This window comes from Lagenorhynchus albirostris, chromosome 7 (assembly GCF_949774975.1).
Source record: "Lagenorhynchus albirostris chromosome 7, mLagAlb1.1, whole genome shotgun sequence".
Taxonomy (NCBI): domain Eukaryota; kingdom Metazoa; phylum Chordata; class Mammalia; order Artiodactyla; family Delphinidae; genus Lagenorhynchus; species Lagenorhynchus albirostris.
In genome coordinates, this window is record NC_083101.1 from 63549250 (window position 1) to 63568370 (window position 19121).

Below are 19121 nucleotides of genomic sequence, written 5' to 3' on the forward strand. Positions count from 1 at the left end.
GAGATACATGTGCTAAATTATAAACATTATACGTATGTAAGCTACATGGTCTATTTCTTTCACGGATGGTAAGACTAATTGTGAAAAAAACTCGAGTAAGACTCATCCATAGTTATTAAACTCTGATTGAGGATACTCTTCCTAAAATACTTGGTCTACTTTGATGTAAATATAATATGATTTTTTGTCAAAAAAAAAAGAGAAAGAAAAGAGCAAATCTACAACAGTGCCAACATACTTTGCAAGCAATACTCTGATCTTGTTTTAATTCACCAGCAATTGTGATGTATTTCAATTTTTCACCTGCCTATCAGTTGAATAAAATTGAAAGCCATAATGAAAGAGATTTTTTTTTCCCTTCACAATAAGAGAAAATACATTTTTCAGAAGGCCAGTGCATAATGTGTAGTTGGAAGCTGACACCAGAAGCAAGGGCGTCCCCTGTCCCTCCGCATCAGTCATATCTCCACATCCCAGCTGCTGTGAGTTTGGGAGTCTGGAGAGCAGCCTGGGAGAAGCCCCACAGGGAGGGAGTAAGCAGAGGAGGGGCTTGCCCCTCTCCAACCAACTCTAATTTCACCGATGTTGTATTTGGGGTTGTATAAAACAAAAACAGTTCGAGAAACAGTTCTCTCATTGCTACTGGCATAATCTCTCATTAAACAAGTATCATACAGAGGAAAATAACACGACACCTACGTGTCACAAAACAACCCCATAACATACATTCTGGGTATACCTAATCAGATGCATTATTTGTTTCAACATTCAACTAGGAACTAATGTCAGCTAAGTAACAGCTGCATAAATAATCATGAAACAAGAAAACATCCAACTGACGATTCCATACCCAGTTTTGTCATCGTCTGGCATGGAAATACAACTTCAATGTTTTAAATTTAATTTATCCTTTAAATTTAATTTATATCCTTTTCTTTACTTTTGGAGCCATGAGGTGAGATGGATTCTACTATGGTAGGTATCAAGCTAGACACCCTCATTTTTTCATATTTAAATTCCAAAGGTACAAAAACCTTTATGGAATATTACCTTGAAGGAACAATTTTCCTACCTACTCCCTCTACCCCCCAAAAAGAAAAAGCTTGGATTAAAAAAAAAGAACTTGATATGTAACTTTTTACTCTCATGACACTTTTAAACAAATAAAGAGGCCTATTATTACGTCTAGGTACATATTTCTGAGTTAATATTTTAACAGAAAAATATTCACAATGACCTTTTATGCTAAAGGGATTTTGTGATTAGAGTATGAGATCCATAATAACAAAGTCCATTTCTCTTTCTGTTCTCCATCTAATATAGTAACTGGTACATGGTAGGTGCTCAGTAAATTTTTGGATTAACAGGCAAATCAATTAAATATTCCAAATCACACCCAACTATATATTTTTTAAAAGTGTTGCTCATAATCACATAATTTCATGAGTACATTGCAATTTGGCCCCTATAATAAGAAAATAGGCATCTCTGAACTTAAAATTAGAGATGTTTAGTATTAACAAAAATTAACTATGCAGGAAAAATCGTATAATACTTGAAACAAAAAAATCAAATAAAAAGATATGTCATTATAGGATAAAAAATCATAATTCTATAGAATAAAAAGTTGTTATTGAAACCTTTTCTAAGAGACTTAACTGTTTTCACATATTTCTCTCTTCCCACACACATCTTCAACAATTATTTCTGCATTTTGCACCACTGATTGGGCCACTGATTGGGAAGAGTGTTACATGATGCATCATGAAACATTTTCCCTCCACTGTCCTACTGCACTTGATTACATAGTACTTCTATATAGCACTACCTCATATCATAATTATCTGTATCTATGATTATCTTACTTACTGAAAGGTAAGATCTCTAAAGAAAATGACCTTATCTTATCAATCCTTATTGCTGGCCATAGCTGATGCTAATTATTTCTCAACAAATAAATGACAAAACTGGATCTCCATTATTTTTAACCTAAAGCAGGAAGCATGTATACAAAACAAAAAGACTAGCTCAAATTGATAATCCTTGACAGTAAAAGAAAATGTCAACGACAAGTAAATAACTTTGCAAAATTAACGAGTCCCAAATTAAATGGGCTCTAGGAAGTCATTTAGAAACTGCATATTTTAGGAAAATAAAGTGTATTTTAATGCTTGAAAATAGATGTGACTCCTTAAATGGAGAAGTCTACTGATCAATGGCAGAAAAGACAGGAATTCAGGGTTTATTTTGCAATAGCTTTCTTACTCAGTTCGTTAGAAGAGACATGTATTGTTAGTTTATGGAAAATCCTTGATAAAAATACATAGATGCTAGTGACTAACAGGACTCTTGATGCAGGAGAGCTAACAAATTCAATTTAGATGTTTATTTAAACCTTTCAAACCTCCCATGCTACATTATGACCACGTCAAAATTGCAGTGTGTGATATATTTGTCAATACTGTTTATGAACCTTTGGGGGAAAATAAATCTCAGACATTAACACTATGCAGACCCCATATATGAGCTTACAAGTCTCTTATTGCCAATCTGGAGGTTAAATACAGAACTGTAAGGCACAGACATTTTTTAGAGCTTTTTGGTAGTCCCGTTGAAAAAAATCTGGTAAAGCTAATTCAAAGATTATGATAACAGTGCAAAGAAAAATGTTTAACCAAACAAAATAACTTAGATCATTTAATTTCTAAAAGACAATACCTCAAATCTCATAGTTTTTCAGGTAAAAATTTAACAGTGCTTTTTACATATCAACTCTCTCTACATAAGTCAATGTCAATGATTGCCAGCATGGATAAAATAAACACACTTTCATATTTATGTACATATACAACCAGTTACATGTAAAATGCTTAATCATTTTAATTTCTAATAGAATGAAAATTATATGGATAACCTTATGTTCAATCCAATAATCTGTGTCTCTGTCTATTAAGAGATGAGAGTCTCTCAATTGAAAGATTTGAAAATATTCAAAGTCAAATTAAGCTACTTCAGCAATATATCTTCAAACACTCATTTACTTGGTCTTCATTACATTTTCCATTGCCAAATCACCTTTTTTTTTTTTTAAGGCAAACAGAAGATGAGCATGACTGAAAGTTGAAAGCACATCTTTAAAAAATATCGGGCTTCCCTGGTGTCGCAGTGGTTGAGAGTCTGCCTGCCGATGCTGGGGACACGGGTTCGTGCCCCGGTCCGGGAAGATCCCACATGCCGCGGAGCGGCTGGGCCCGTGAGCCATGGCCGCTGAGCCTGAGCGTCCGGAGCCTGTGCTCCGAAACGGGAGAGGCCACAACGGTGAGAGGCCCGCGTATCGCAAAAACAACAACAACAAAAACAAAACAAAACAAAAATACATATATATATATAACTGCCATACTAGTAAAAAGAGAAAAGAATACAAGTACTTTGTGGAAAATCAGGCACAAAACAAAGCCCCAAATATTTTGACAATACCTTAACACAAAGCAGAATTCACCCTAGTGACTTCTACTCTATGTACGCTCTAAGTATATAATGAGATATTTCATTAAAAATAAAATAAAGTTAAATAAAAATTACAGGAAAAATTAATACATCTGATATCATGGATCATATTTTCATATGATTCTGATCAAATGTATGATGTGGCTGCCGCCCCCACCCCCCACCAAAGGAAAGAAACAAACAAACAAATTACTTTGACCTTAAGATGCATTAATGGGACGGCTTCATTTTATACTGATCAGACTATCTCAGAAGCATTGTGTTTCTTCTAGGCATCGCTCTTCAAGAGAAACAAACTCTATGGCATTTCTTTGGTGAAGAAACTCACCAAACCATGTCATTTGAGGAACATTAAACGGAAACAGGGAAGACATGAAAGTTGAGTTGAAAAGAAACATAGACTTGTTCCATACGATTCAGGTAGACAGAATTAGCGTAAAGGCAGAAACTTCCAGAAGATACCATGCTGAGGGCCTACTATGAACAAGGTGCTATCTTGGGTGTTTTACATATGCTATGTCACTTAATTTTCTCAATGAACTCTTGAAATTGCCATCATTATCCCCTTTTCACAGATGAGAAAGTTGAGGCTTAAACTCATCCAAAGTTACCCACCTAGATCTCAGATATGAATCAGTTCTGATTCCCATGGCCATTTAACTATTATACTGCTTCCCTGGGAAGTTAGACATTGACCAAACATTCAAAAGAACTTATGAACAGAGTTTTCTGAAGGCAAAATGTATTTGCTTCAGGAGACAATGAATTTCCCATGCCCCACACAGCTGGCTAGTGCTGCAGCAGACTTGTGCACAGAATATGTGATCGGTCTGGGTGATCTAGCAAATATGAAATTTGATATATCTATCTCCTTTGAAAACAAAGCTAATTGAGAGTGACGTTATGGTGAGGATTAAGGAGGAAGAAGATACCTCCTTCTTCTTTTTAAAAATGATACACTATTTATATATTTCTTATCCGGGACAAATTGGATAAAATGGCTAGTCTTTGTATCTACAAGGAGTAAAGAGACTCTGTACCTTTCAAAGAAAGAAACTGAGAAAACTCCTCTGGACAAGTCAACATTTGACTTGGTTGTGCTTTATAAAAATTATGCATTCTGTGACTGTGTATTCTAGGCCAAAAAGGGTTGGGTCCTTAGCTTTTAACTTGGTACCCACGCAAGAACCATGGCGTACCAAATAAACATACATGGAGTCATAAGTTTAGTAAAGGACCAAAGTCAAAGGCTTCCTTCAACCATTCGTCCTGAAATAAAAGCTAATTGAAAAATGGCAAAATTCATTTATTACTAGTCTGTGTGCATCTGATAATGGGTTGGGCAACCCATTTGTCAAACATTTTATGAAATGTCAAAGTATCCAGTGTACTAATACTTTTCAGGGGAATAATCGTATCACCCATTCAGATTTTACATACTGATTTAATCATACGACTACCATATTTGCTTTAAAGATAGTAAGTACTCTTTTAAGAAGCTTAAAAAAATATTACGGGAATGAAGCCCCAAGAACTGTATATATTCATACGTACCTCAACTGTACCAGTAGCCACATTACTTATAGACAGCAATAAAAGTAAGCAATGGCCCAGAAAGCATGGAAAATAAATTCAATAAATACCTTAAGTTAAAAGCAGGATTTGCCCTTAATTCCACTGTACCTGTTTCACATACCCCCAAGAAGGAAAGTTTATTACTTCCTTGGCTAAACCTTTCTAATTTTGTTACTATAATATGAACACAGGTATTAGTATCTCTCCCAAAATGCACAATAAAAAAATTTTCCCTATTAACAGCTAAAATCTACCTGGAAAAACCAATCAAGGGCAGGCTAATTAAGTATTAAGTTAGAAACCATGCTGTCCTGGATGTGTGCATTTGGACTGGCGGCTTATTTCAATATAACACAAATGCTGCAGACTGTGTCTTACGAAAAAAATGCTCTATCAGACCAGGGGAAGGAATATATGGGTAGTATTTAAGTACCCATATATTTAGGAATTATTACATAAATTATTATACATAAAGAATATATCTTTAATATATTCTTAATATAAGAATATTCATTAATGTATTAGAACAAAGAAAATGGTACTTATTAAATATACTGGTTGCTAGCACTTACCTAGTGTGTGCATTTGCCAGGCACTGATCTATGTGCTAGACCTACTTTAAAGCTTTCAATCCTCATAACACACTTATGAGAAAAGTACCATTATTATTCTGACTTTACAGATGAGGAAACTGAAGCTGGGAAGTTGTGTCTTGCTCAACCCCTGCTGCTGTTAGATTGTAGAAGCCAGGATTTGAAATCTAGCAGCGTGGTTCTAAAACCTACATTCTTACCCACTACACTTCACCTAATCTCCCTCTTCTGTGAAACACACTACTTATATTACTAAGCAAGAATTCATATTATCCTTGAATTATACAAGAGATTCTATGAATTGAGGCCCAAATCATTTAGGCACACTGAAATTCCCAAAGAATATAACTTTTGAGTCCAAATTTCAACACAAATACCTGTATTTTATTTATCCAATTCCAGATCCTTTTCAGCTGAAGGCAATATTTACCTTTTTTGATGTACATACAGACATGGCTGTATGTCAGTAACTTGCTTGTTGCGTTCCACTTCTGATGCAGCTAGACTAGAAGTGAAAGTGCTTTACACAGGTCTTGGGTTTCTTCAATTTATTTCCCCCATTTTTAAGTATCATTATTGCCATCGGAATGATCCTATTTGCATGCAAGATGATTCCTAATGATTATTACTATTTGTAACAATCTGTATTGGAAAGCTCCCTGGCCGGCTCTTACCTAACTGCAAAGTACTCTTGCGGGCTCTCTGAGAAACACCAAATATCATAAACTGCAGGTGTCTCAATGGAATTATTCTAACTGCAAGCAACAGCACTTCATAGTAATGAAAGAGAAACATATCTGTTTCTTAACTAAGTAGGTAAATAGCCTGCTTTATTGCTAGCTACTCCTTGGGGACCAACGATTTTGAAAATAACATATCCAATCGGTAGGCTATCAAAGCTCATTAATTTATATTCAGTTGTTTCAGGTGGGTTTTGTTATCAGGGCATGCTGGATTGCGTGTTAACTTTACTATGTGTGAGTACTAGCATTTTCTAAATAAAATAATGGCATATGCCAGTGAAATATGTCATCCAATGAAAAGCACAGGGCAAGAAGAGCCTTTATGTATGGGGCCACTGCAGCTAATTACCTAATGTGTACATTATAATGTCTGTACTCTTTTAGTAAACAGCCCTTACAAAATCCTAGAAGACCCTTCAACAAGGCAATCTATATACTTGAAAGTAATAAAAACTTATTTCCTTAAAATGTTTACTTTAGACATAAGTAGGAAAAATACTCTTCCCCTAAACAGACCAAATTAAAAAAAAAAAACCTAAAAACTGTGTTCCATATTTTTCATGTTTTAGAACTGAAAGTGGAAGATAGAGATTTACTACGAAGATGACTAATTGTAAATAAATTACGGTACACAGACGCTTATGTATCTAACAAGCTATGTAGCTGTGTGAGGTTTCAGCCAATTAAAAATATAGAATTATGAGGCTCAAAGTAGCGATTTGATCTCCTCCCACAGACTGCACCACAGCGGAGAATCCTACGTGTGGATTTCCATCCTCTTTCTCTAGTCTGTATTCCTTTCTATCCCCGGGCTCCTTTTCAGTGCTATTGTTACAAGTGCTACAGCTCCCCTTATTAGCATATGTGAGTCTTCAACAGCAGACAAAATTCCCTACAAAAATAGTGCTTCCAAATAATGCCTTTCACTAGAGAAAATCACCCAAGGCATACCAAATTAAATAGAAATGTAAGTTTTATACAAAAGCAAAATGTGATTCTTTCCCAAATGATTTTCATTGAAAAGCAAAAATCACTGTTATTTGCACAATTTCACCTCTAAAGGACAGAACTTTTCTGTCTCAGAATTCCTAAGCATAAAATCAAAAGTGATTAAGGAACTGAACATGTTTTTATGTTATGCCTGCTACTCTGTTCACATGTGCAAAAAAACCTTCCTTCTCATAAAACAAAAATTAACAAAGGAGAGAATAATTGTAGCTGTCTGCAATTTCTGAATATTCAAAATTTGTGTTCTTCAATTTCTTGAACTTTTTCTCCTTTTGTAATTTGTCATTACGTTTATTATCACGTTTACTCATTCATATGCTTTGCTATCTCAGTAAATATGACTGAAAATTCACTATATACCTCCTAACAGCACTAGCAAACATGAGAATCAAAAAGTAAGTTACTAAAGGGTGCGCTGGCCACTGACAGAGCTGATTTCTCAGGGAACTAATACATATGTAAATATGGTACTTTCCATGAAACATCTTCAAATCAAGGAGGTGTTTAATATACTTCTTTCATGGCAAAGGGTTAATCAGCAAGGTTTACATTTGGGAATTTTCGGCATCATGTTCCTCCTTCTCCCGCAGTACAGCCAAAAATCATCTGACAGGAAACGTAAGATTAAGTTTGTCCTACCTAAGCGAACAAAGAGTGCTCTGAACAGGCAGAGCGGGAACTTTTCTAATCCTGCTGGAATCTGCAGCGCTGCTCAGAAAATATCGCGGAAAAAGTCGTTTTCTCTCCTCTAACATCTTGTCTCTGGGTCATCCCATTTTGGTCCCACTGCAGATCCTGCTGCTTCTCCCATAAAGGTTAACTTAAAGCTCCAAACATAATCGTGTGGAAAATGGACATTATTGATTCCTATGGTCCATTGTTCCCCTAGCCTAAGTCCCTGAAGTTCAAGTTCAATCTGGAATTACATCATGTCTGGTTTCTCCTGGTTACCAGACGGCTTGAGACGTGACCACGGCTACAGAAAAAACAAACAGCCTTCTTCACGCTTCGGCTCCCCTATCGATTCAAACGTAAACTTTTTTTCTTTCTCTCAAGTATGCTTCAAGTATGGAGCATGGTTAATTTAGAGATTAAGCTCCAAATTAGATTATCTAATGGCATCTTAATGGATTGCTGACCCATTTCCTGTGGGATGGCAGCATGCAAGTCTGGCTGGAATACAATTAATTTCTTAGGAAGTCTTCTGAAGAGTTTCCTAGATAAAAAGGAAACGCTGTGTTGTGCAAATCTTTCTTTACAAACGGAGAAAGTTAGGCAAAACTGCAACAAATCCCAATGTATTTTTCAACAGCCAGATGACAGATACTGCGTGTGTGTAAACACCAGATAAAGATCAGTTTTAAGAACGATCACATTAAAATTTTTGATTTCATAACAGGTACAAATAATTTTTAGGTAAATGGAGAAGTAATTCTTTTAAATAGAATATCCAAGTACAAAGAACAACACTACTTAGCAGCCCTGGTTCCCAAACAATGGTCATGTGCAATTTTGGCTTTTGCAACTCCCCTCCTTGAACGGGATTCTTCCGTTCATCTACCTTATCAGCATTTCTGTCATAGTCCCAGAGTGGTTCTAGGGGCCCAGAATGGTGTGTAAAAAGTTGAACATTTTGAACACACTTTAGAGCTGACAGCTGAAAAGGAAATTCAGCACTCTGAGAAGAAAGTTCCCCCCAGGAACTCCAGGAACAACCCAGCTGTTGTACCATAGTTATGTGTCAAGATAACAAACTGAAAGCAGGAAATGCTAACCTAATGAATTTGTAGGGATGGTCTAGGTATAATGTTGAAATACAGGTTAACTATTAGCATTACGTAAAGCCCTTTAATTACATATTACCCTTATCATGCATGTGCCGCATGCATACACATACATGCACATGTGTACATGCATGTACACACATACACGGCACACATATACAAATATTTACATACAAACATAGTTTGCACCACAATATTGAAAGTTATTTTGTTTAAATATTCATTCTTGAGTCGTTGAGGACATATATCTTACAAAGAAAATTTTATGGACAAAGCAGTGAAAATGGTACATGGTTGAGGACAGGGTTATGCAAACAGGCTTAGATGTATGAAATGAACGCTATTACTCCTTCTTTTTTTGCCCTCCTTCTCCTGACCAACCAGATTCAAATAATCTTTACTGGCTGCTAAATTTCTCCTGGGAAATCAAGCAACTCTCTAGAATTGCAGTAATAAACGACAATTTCTTACAAAAACACGTGTAAAGTAACTACAGAATGAAGTATTCAACTCATAGAAAGGAACTGCTAACACATGTAACATGGAAAATGGCTGATAAAAGTCTCTTCGGTGCCATTCAATTATGGCATCAGCAGAAACACAAAAATCCCTCCAATTATTTCAGTAAAATCTTCATTTATTCATTATTTCAGAGGCTGAGCAAATGGTTTGTGTAAACATATCCTTCAGTAACACACACATGTTTATTTTAGCCATCTGAAGGCTGCTGCTATGTTTATAGAAGCCATCAGACACATACAGCCACTCACTTGTGGCTTTGCCTTTTCTTGAAAGGGGTGAAGAGGGAGAAGAGGGAATGAAACAATAAATCCAGTTTCTCTTTTGCATAAAGCACTACCTCCAACGTTTTTAAATAACTTCTGTTTATGTTATTCTTGGATTGTCCTTTGGTTTTCTTGTTCATTCAATTATATTGCTCTTTCATATTTGCTAGTACAAGCTATGTTCTGGCTATAGTTTCAAGAAAGAAAGCCAGTTAGGGAGTTAACTGCTGTATTTGTTTATACCCACGTAACTCACATATGTAGCAGTGTAATTTGTCCACATCAGAGGACAAAGCACAGACACAACAGTACCCTTATGAACAACATAAGCAACTCATCATCACCTATTACCCGGCTAAGAGCTGAGCCCCTCCAGCCTCAAGCAGAAGTAAGCCCTCCACCAAGGGATTTCACTCTGGGTTGACTGCAGTACGTGACCTTTGGGTTAGAAAAAAATTCACATTTTCAAGACGCAAGCAACACACACACACACACACACACACACACACACACACACACACACACAAATGGCTCACAAAATTCTAAGGTCAAAACAACAGAACACCTTCAGGGTTGCAACTTAATAAGTCTGTGAAAACTTTCCAACGGAGTCAGCTTTGGTTCCGAAGAGAATGTTTATACATTGGGGGTGGGGGGCGCGTGGAGAGCGAGGAGGGTGGAGGAAGTCCTTCCAGTTTTGATTATACTCACTCAGCTCCCTCAGCACTGCCATTTTCAGCCCTGAAGAAGGAGCTGCTTTGACATGGAAACACCTCTACAGAAGGATGGGCACAAGGCAGAAAAGGGGGCGACCATGGACAAGTGATTATATGAAGAAGGTAACGGTAGCAAACAACAATCAAAACAAAGCAAAACCAAAACACCTTCTTTGCTTTGTCCTTTGCTACCACAAAGTCTCCGGGGATTGCCTTTTGTTCAAAACAAAAAGCAACAACCACAACCAAAATAACGTGATATTTTCTTTATTCCATTAGGACAAAGGCAAATGATTTAATTCTCTGGTTGAATAGATAGACATTTCTCATGTATTTTTAATTTATTCAGATCATTCTAAAGTTGCAGCAGTGCCCTGAAGATTTTAGATGTCTGTTATCTGCCTTAAAAGTAGTAGTGTTACAGACATTTGTGATTTCTTTTTTCAATATCTTTTCTAGGAAAAAAAAAAACTACTGAGTTTCCTAAATAACTATAAGACACACACTATAAACCATGAATAAATTATGAATATGTTATGCCACAGACATGACCTATTTTATGATCAAATATGGACTCCACGTGTGCCCATTTTTGATAAGTATAGCAAAGCAAAGCAAATTCCTGTCGCATCTGAGCACGTTTACTCTGAACTGTATGATACTTGGATTTTAAGAACGGTGAGGGTCTGTATCAGTCACAGTGTGTCTGGGACTGCCCACCACAGAGATTCAATAAATACCTGTTGAATGTATGAACGTGATTCCTGCCGTTATCAATTATGTGCCCTCTGAATCATGATAAAAAGGGAAGAAACAAACCAAAAGCTACCTTCGTCAAGCTTTTTGAAGCACTAAGGCCATTCTACATATCATGATCTGCTAATCCAAAAAAATTATTTTTGAGAGAGAAAATAAAAGAAATCTTAAGTACATGAATTCCAATTTTTTTTTCTGATTATGACCTGAAACTGATGACCACACCACTTTTTCACCAAGAAGATGATTTGTAAGATGAACAATGCTCTCCTAAGAACTGAGTTTAGTCGTCATATTAATTCACTCCAATACCTGTGTTCTGTGGTGATTCACTGTCCACTCACCTTTTCCTTTTGGGGATAACAATGTTTGAGTTGAAACATCACTACGAACTAGGTACAGTTATAGTTTAAGTGTTCAATAATTTATATCCTTATTTCGCTTTAATGTACTTTAGCGATACTACCCAATTTTAGATAAGTAAATGTCAATCAGTAATCCACAGATTGGGAAGTTCACACAGCTATAGCTACATTTAAAAACACAAGTTCTTTCCATCTGACTTGCAATTTTTTCTAAATATGTTAAGGCTTGTATGTAGAAATGGGCCATTTAGCCAACCAACAGAGCATGGAATATAAGGATAAATAAAATTAGATCCAAACATTGTGTTATCAAGTTGAATCAAATTAAATTTTAAAATACTTACTAATAAAGACTATTTAAATAAATAGTTTATCTTCTTTCATTGAGTTTATCTTCTTTTTTGTAAGTATATATTGTATTTTTTCCAAATGGAGGAATAATATAAGCTTCGTGGAAAAAAATCAAAATAGGTAAAAATGTACACATTTTAAAGAGGATGTTATACTAATCTTTAAAAAGAGGAAAAGTCATATGGTATTCATTTCAGGTAGTGAATTAATAAAAAGTCAACAGGCTTTTAAAACAGAATCCAACTAATTTTCTTAATTTTTACCTGAGAAAAAAGTGGCATTTCATTAATTTCATTCTTTGAAACTTTACTCTTCAGCAGTTTCTATGAAGCATATGGAGATGCGCAGCACTTTTACAACTGATACCCAAGTATGTACTTTTAACACAGGGATGCTTAGTAAAGAGAGGATGACAGTCATAACACAGTTGGAAAATTATGTTGGCTCTACTTTTGTTGAACTCCTTATGGGATTACCTCACTCTCTTCTGTAAATTTTTATCTCATTACATAAGATTATACCATGAATTTTAATCATTTAATTTGACACAATTTATTCTTTATTGAAATAATTCATAAGAAGCTGAATTAGCACTACTTACTTTCTAAAACCAGTACATGAGACAATATCAAATCTAGTTTCGAAAATGAAGTTTTAGAATGATTTTCTCAGCCAACCAAATAAAGTCAGCTCTCAGTGATTCACATCAATGTACAAAAAGAAGTTAAAACTTTACTTAAACAAAATTCCTTCTCTAGCTATCGATTCCAACAATCCCCCCACTCCAAAATTCATGAGTGTTGCTAATAACAGTTAAATTGACTGATTTGAAATTTTTCTTTTAGTTAGCTTTTTCCCTCTGAGAGGGGAGTAAATGAATAGTAAAATGGCTTAAAGTTAACAGTAAAGAAAAAGAACTGAAATGAGAAGAATCTATAATGTGAAAACCCCATGCTTTTTCCTCAGACAGCTGAAAAAAAATCTTCCCTAAAACTGTGATTTCATTTTTCAGTTCCTAAAATCTAAGTGTCAAATCCCCTCCTCCCCACCTCCCCCCAGTATTATAAATCGTTTACAACATTTGACAGCACTTAGGAATTCCAGTCACCAATTAGCATATGCTCTAATCTCCAATTAATTTGAAGTTGCATCTAAATGAGAAATAAAGGAAGAGGGTAGGGAGAGAAGGATGATATAGCCAAAACAACTAAAATTTTAACATATATATACTTTCTGTAAAGCTAGTTAGAAACAAACACTATAGCTCATGTAATTTTAGGTGTAAGTGTAGGGTTGGAAATAATTAAAATGTTACCTTTGCCAAGTAATTCCCAATGTATCCTCACTGGTACTGGGGTATAAATGCCTGCCGTTTTGATTCATGGTCCAGTCACAAATCCTCAGCTGTCAATTGAAACCTAGCAGTCAGATATGGATCGAGCAGTACTACAGTTTTTAGTATTTAAATGAACACATGCAAACTAGTACTGTACATGGCATTAACCTTACTTTCCCAAGAGGCAACTTAAAAAAAAAAAAAGAGCAAAAGAAAACCTTACTCTGAAAAGCAAAATTCCTAGACTGTTTTTCAGAAAAAGCTATTGCAATATGCTTCTCTATTAATTAAAGCATACAAGAGAAATGAGTGCTTAGAACATAACAATTAGACATTAATTAGAGTACAAAATGTGCTGAAATAAAAGCAAACGTTAATGTTCAATAGAGAGATATATTTTAGAAAAAAAATTTTAAAAGCTTTTAAAAATATGTAACATACCAAATAATCTGCACTGAGTAAAATAATCAATAACTTTTAAGCATGCAGTTTGCAAAACACAGAAGACATGCAGTTTAGAGGAGAAGGGTCCCACCTTATGAACATCCTCCCTAACTTATGTTTAGAAGCATCAAGGGATTCAGTTTTAGATGTTTACTAATTTTGTTTTATTCAAAGTGGCTTTTTTTTTTTCAGACAGAGTTGATAAGAGTTTCTACTTTTATTTTAAACTCGGAGTAATGGCATTGGAAATACTTTACCACATCTGAATAGAGTGAGGAATGCGCTGAATACAAGCTGAAACGAATTCTTCCCAGATCTCCAAATCATCAGCTCTGCCCTTCAGAGGTTGTTCCAGTAACCCTATCCAGCTCTGTTTGGTTAACAGCTGCCCTACAGTGCTAGCAGATTTATTGAAAAGATATATTGCTTATTTTTATCCTTAAGAAAGTAAACTTATCTGGCTTTGGGGGGAAAAAACACACTAGAAAATCATGGGTTTTAATCTGTAGAGAGCTATGCTGTAAATTAACTGAATCTTGCATTGAAAAGATGACTTATTCAAAGCAGTCCACTAAACCTTGTTTGCTGCTTTTCAGTAAGAATTTCTAGAAGATGATGATTGGAGCCAAAGTCCCTTTAAACTCATGATAAGTTATTTTAATCCTTTCTGATAACATTATGGCTAAAAAAAAATGGCTATTAAGAATCTTTTCCTTTTAGACTCTAGTTTCTATACACTCTAGATAATAGTGATTCTGGAGTTTCAGAATATTTGGTTTTGCTCATTTTTCTACAGATCTATGAGGCTCCAAAAACACCACCTAAAATTCCCCAAACATGTATTTTAATTATACTGATATTTCAGGTAAAAGTAATTTTATAAATTAAAGAACTGAAAATTAATTAACCAATCAATTAATTAACTAATTAAAAAGCTGAAAAAATTCCCTTAATGTAGACAGATAGATAGGTTGAAAGATATGTAGATTTTGCTTAGAATATATGTCATAAATAAGCCATATATCAGTAAAGAAATTAAATTAGAATGAAAAATATTCTTAAAATGGACCTTAATGCTTGCATAAAGGAGAAAATTTTATGGCAAGATTTTTAAAAAGTGCTCAAAATGGAGCATCTCATCAGAAATGCAATGTGATGGGGCAATTTGAAAAATTATTTCTTCAGTAACAGTAGTCAGTTGGCTCCTTCAAAGTATATTCTTTTCAAGCAATACTATGAAAACAATCTAAAAATAGTTCAAGAAGCTTGGCTTCGTATAAAGATTACCTTAAGGACCACTCATAGATTCTGCTCTAGTCCTAGTTTTGAGTCAAGTAAACATTCTGAAGAAGAGAGGCAGAGTAGAGCAGAGCTCTAGGCAGAGCACATGTTAATTCTGCTAAGAATTAATTTCAGGTTAGTTTCTATGAGCCTCTCAGGTTATATTGGAGAAATTTTCATAAAGAAAAGCTATTTTCACAAAGCCAGGTGACCTAAATATCACTCACTGATTGGCTTGTTGTCTCCCAGACAACTGGAGACACTGTTGTCTCCTTGGAAGAATGCATATGTAAATCAGTTAGTTTTTTGTTGTTCATGTTGCTAATTTTTTGTTTGTTTCTTTGTTAATCATCCCTCCAAAATGTCAAGAGGGCTGTCTTTGGCCACCCGTTGAACACTTAAAATCAACATACTTTTGGACTTTCTCTCCTAACAGTAGTTTCAAAGGGATGAAACCTGACTACAGCTATTCATTTTCAACCATACTTAAGGTACATATGATCAAAATATCTTCTCCCAAACAGATAATTATGCTTAAATACAGAAAAAATGATCACTGAGTATATTTAACAATCTACATGCCAAAGAAATGGGCAGGATATCAATTAGTATTGAATTAATTTCCTTTCAGTTACTGAAAATATAAAATAAAATATAAATTTATTTAGCTATTTAGATTGTGGACTGGCATTATCAACATTTCCAAAAGTTTCTGAGGAGAAGTACTTATACCTGCTTATATGTTATAACTTACTTAACCAGGTTACTTGACCAAGAGCCTTTGAATTAATAATTAACCTCTTGATTAAGCAAAATTTTAAAGGTGATCGTGTGGACAAGGGAAACAATAAACAATTAAAATAGAAACTGTATATTCACTGAAAATTTCCATGATACTAATTCCTAATGAAATCAATTCCTAAGAATCTTGTTTGAATAAGATAGTCCTGACTCAGCAAATTTTGAACAGATTCTCAGGTGATGAAAGGTTAAGTGTATTTAAGCTTCTTTTTGGAACATGTTAAATATTCTTGGTATTAGCATAATTCAGAATTCCTAACCAAAACGGATTTTACTTTAGACTTTAAATGTTTAAAATAATAGGTGATAATCTTATTTAAGTTTAGGGTAGTGATTCCTCAATTTCTGTCCTGTGAGAGGGTAGGTGTTATGTAATTTAGCTATCAATTCTTTTTTTAAATTAAATTTTAAATCTTTAATTTTAAGTGGTACATAAATACATGCCTTTCATTAACATAAAAATTTTCTGCAAAGCTTCAACAACGCCCTAGTGATTTTTCCTCAAAAAATAGGGAGATACTTTTTCCCCCTATAGTAATCAAGTTTAAAACACCAGGGGCAAAGTAGTTTAGAAATTTAGTTTGTTAAAGTTGTGTTTGTAGCAACTCGTGCATTTGTAACAATACAGACTCTTTGACAGATCTGATCATATGCACATCCTCACAGAAATGCACACATATAAATAATTTTAATTCTTTAATTTATATGCATCCACAAACATGACATAAGATTGTCTAGAAAATTAAGGTAAATTTTATATTAAAACAATTATGCCCAGATTTCCAAAAGCAAACAGAAGGTGAGGTAAGGAAGTTTAAGATTCTCCTTCAAAAAAGCTATGAGTGAAGGGATGGGGCTGAAAAAATCCAAACTAGGAAAGAAGTGAAGGTAAAGTTTTCACTGCATATATTCTTAAGATGATGTTCCTAAAATCTCTAGAATGAGAACCTTGTTCTTAGCCCAACTCAATGAGTTTCAGAAAAACAAGCATGGGGACCACCTAGTTTCCCTCAAAAATCTGCCCAAGGGGAAACACCTAAGATCTGGATCATTATCCTTGCCTACAGGACACTCAAATATTCATGCAGGTAGAATCAACATTGCCTGTGATTTCAGAATAAGAGTTTGTTTATTCACATGAGGGCCCTCCATTGTTATTAACACGGGCTTTTGTTAAATGCCTCACAATTAGCTTTGGGAACAAAAGAAAGAAGGTAAGAAAATGTTCTACTTTGCTGGACTCAGCAAACAGTACTAACAGTCCCTTATGATGACAACAGCTTTCCGTTGAACCAATAAACCATTAAACTGTAAACAGAATAATCACCACAGGTAAATTTATCTTTTTGCTTTTCTTTTTTTTAAGCTTACAGGGACCCTGAAGGGAATATCTTGAAAGGTGTGTTTTATGTTCTTTTAGGTTTCTTCATTTCTCCAGATAGCCCCCAAAGAAACAGATTTTTTTGGGGTGGGGGTGCTTTTGGGGGTGGGGTGATTAAAACGATTAATCCTTCAGGATTCATATTTTCCTCTTAACTCTTAGATTAGTTGATTTTTATTTTATTAATCACCTACCAGAGAGCAAATAAAATGGCCTCTGAATGAAAAGGATGTAGCTTTACTGAACAAACAAAATGGTCAAGATAAAATTGGGATACAGGTGGAGCATGTAAACATATAAAAATGAAAAAGATATTCAAGGTCATCCTGGTACCTTAAAGTTACATCTAATATCAATTTCTGAAAACCGTGCTTCTTGATATTTAATAAACACGGTAGGATTAAGTTAAATGGGTATGCATAGTTCATGAACTAAATAAACACTACTGACCATAATCATAAGAACTAGAAAATGAAAAGTTTTTTTTTTTTAATTTTTAAATGGAGGTTACTTTCATCTGTAAAATTTAAGATTTCAGGGGAACTTGGAGATCATGTAGTTCAACCTCTTCATTTTCCTTTCCAAGATAAGAACAGGACAGAAAGGTTTAAAGGCCTGTCCAAGGTTAGACATGTCCTGTCATGTCACTAAAACCACACCTTCTGACTCCTAATCCCTGTTTGTCTGCCACAACACAAGTTTGCCTGTCATTATTCTTTTCCTACCCTACTTTCCATGTGCAGCTCAAGAATATTTAAGGCTAAAATGTCTATAATTATAACTCTTCATAATTTCCTTTATTTCCCTGATTCTGCTTAGACCTTCTGAAGTTAAAAATTTCAGAAAAGAAAATTGTCTCCCTTGTGATTGCATTGACTGAAATTTAAGGTTACAGCAAACGATTTTATTTTTATGTTCTCTAGAATAATTTATCTGGATATTAGCCTTTGATACCCAATAAAAGTAAGTGAATGAATGAATGATAAAAGACAGACTTTGGAAGGTTTTTTATTTTATTTTTTTTTTATTTTAAGAACTAGCCAAAAAGTTAAACATTTGCATAGCCATTATTTTGAGTGAAACTTCCTTTAAATGTGTTTCCTTTCCAGCTAGCATATGTGAAAGGTGACCTCTTATCCATTTACATACCTACCCAGAAGTCATGTGATAGGGTTTTACGTCAAGCTGTCAATTATGATAACAGACACAATAAGAACAGCCCAAGTGTTGATAGCCTGCTTCCTGACTTTATTGAAAAGTTTGTTGATAGTCTACTTGTGGCCTTTCAATTGCTTGCCTTTAATAAAAGACTACCTTGCCAGTGGTTTTAACGTACCTAGCTTTGGCTTTGCCATTTGTCAGGACAAATATTATAAAGGGATTTCAATGAATATCTTAGATAAACAAACATAAAATCGTACAGAGGCAACGTCTTAAAAAGGCCATTGGGTGTAACAGAAATTTTTAGTGTCATGAAAAGTCCTTTCAAATTCTAGTTTCAAATTTTTATCAAGAAAAGTGTTGAAAACATTTTCATAGAAAGTAGCCCAGTGACTGAAATTGAAATAAGAGCATCATACAATCATGCAAGAGATGTAACATGCGGAAGCCCGGGCACCAGTAAAATCCATGCAACTGTGAGAAGTAATGCAAGGACTTGAGTCGATCAGCCCACTGATTCATTAGCTCTAATGA

At 34.8% G+C, this 19121-nt stretch overlaps 1 protein-coding gene across 11 annotated transcripts in view; it reads right to left on the bottom strand.

The window, feature by feature from the left end:
• Positions 1–19121, bottom strand: part of NFIB (nuclear factor I B) — a 235529-nt gene that overhangs the window by 6650 nt on the left and 209758 nt on the right. For 6 of the 11 annotated variants that reach the window (XM_060155077.1, XM_060155076.1, XM_060155078.1 and 3 more), the window contains one exon: positions 13499–13587. The exons of 3 other annotated variants lie outside the window; for them this stretch is intronic. In XM_060155077.1, coding sequence (XP_060011060.1) covers positions 13499–13587 — 89 coding nt within the window. Of the gene's footprint in view, positions 1–13498; positions 13602–19121 lie in introns of those variants that run through there. 2 more of the 11 variants (XM_060155083.1, XM_060155080.1) reach the window with 1 other exon arrangement.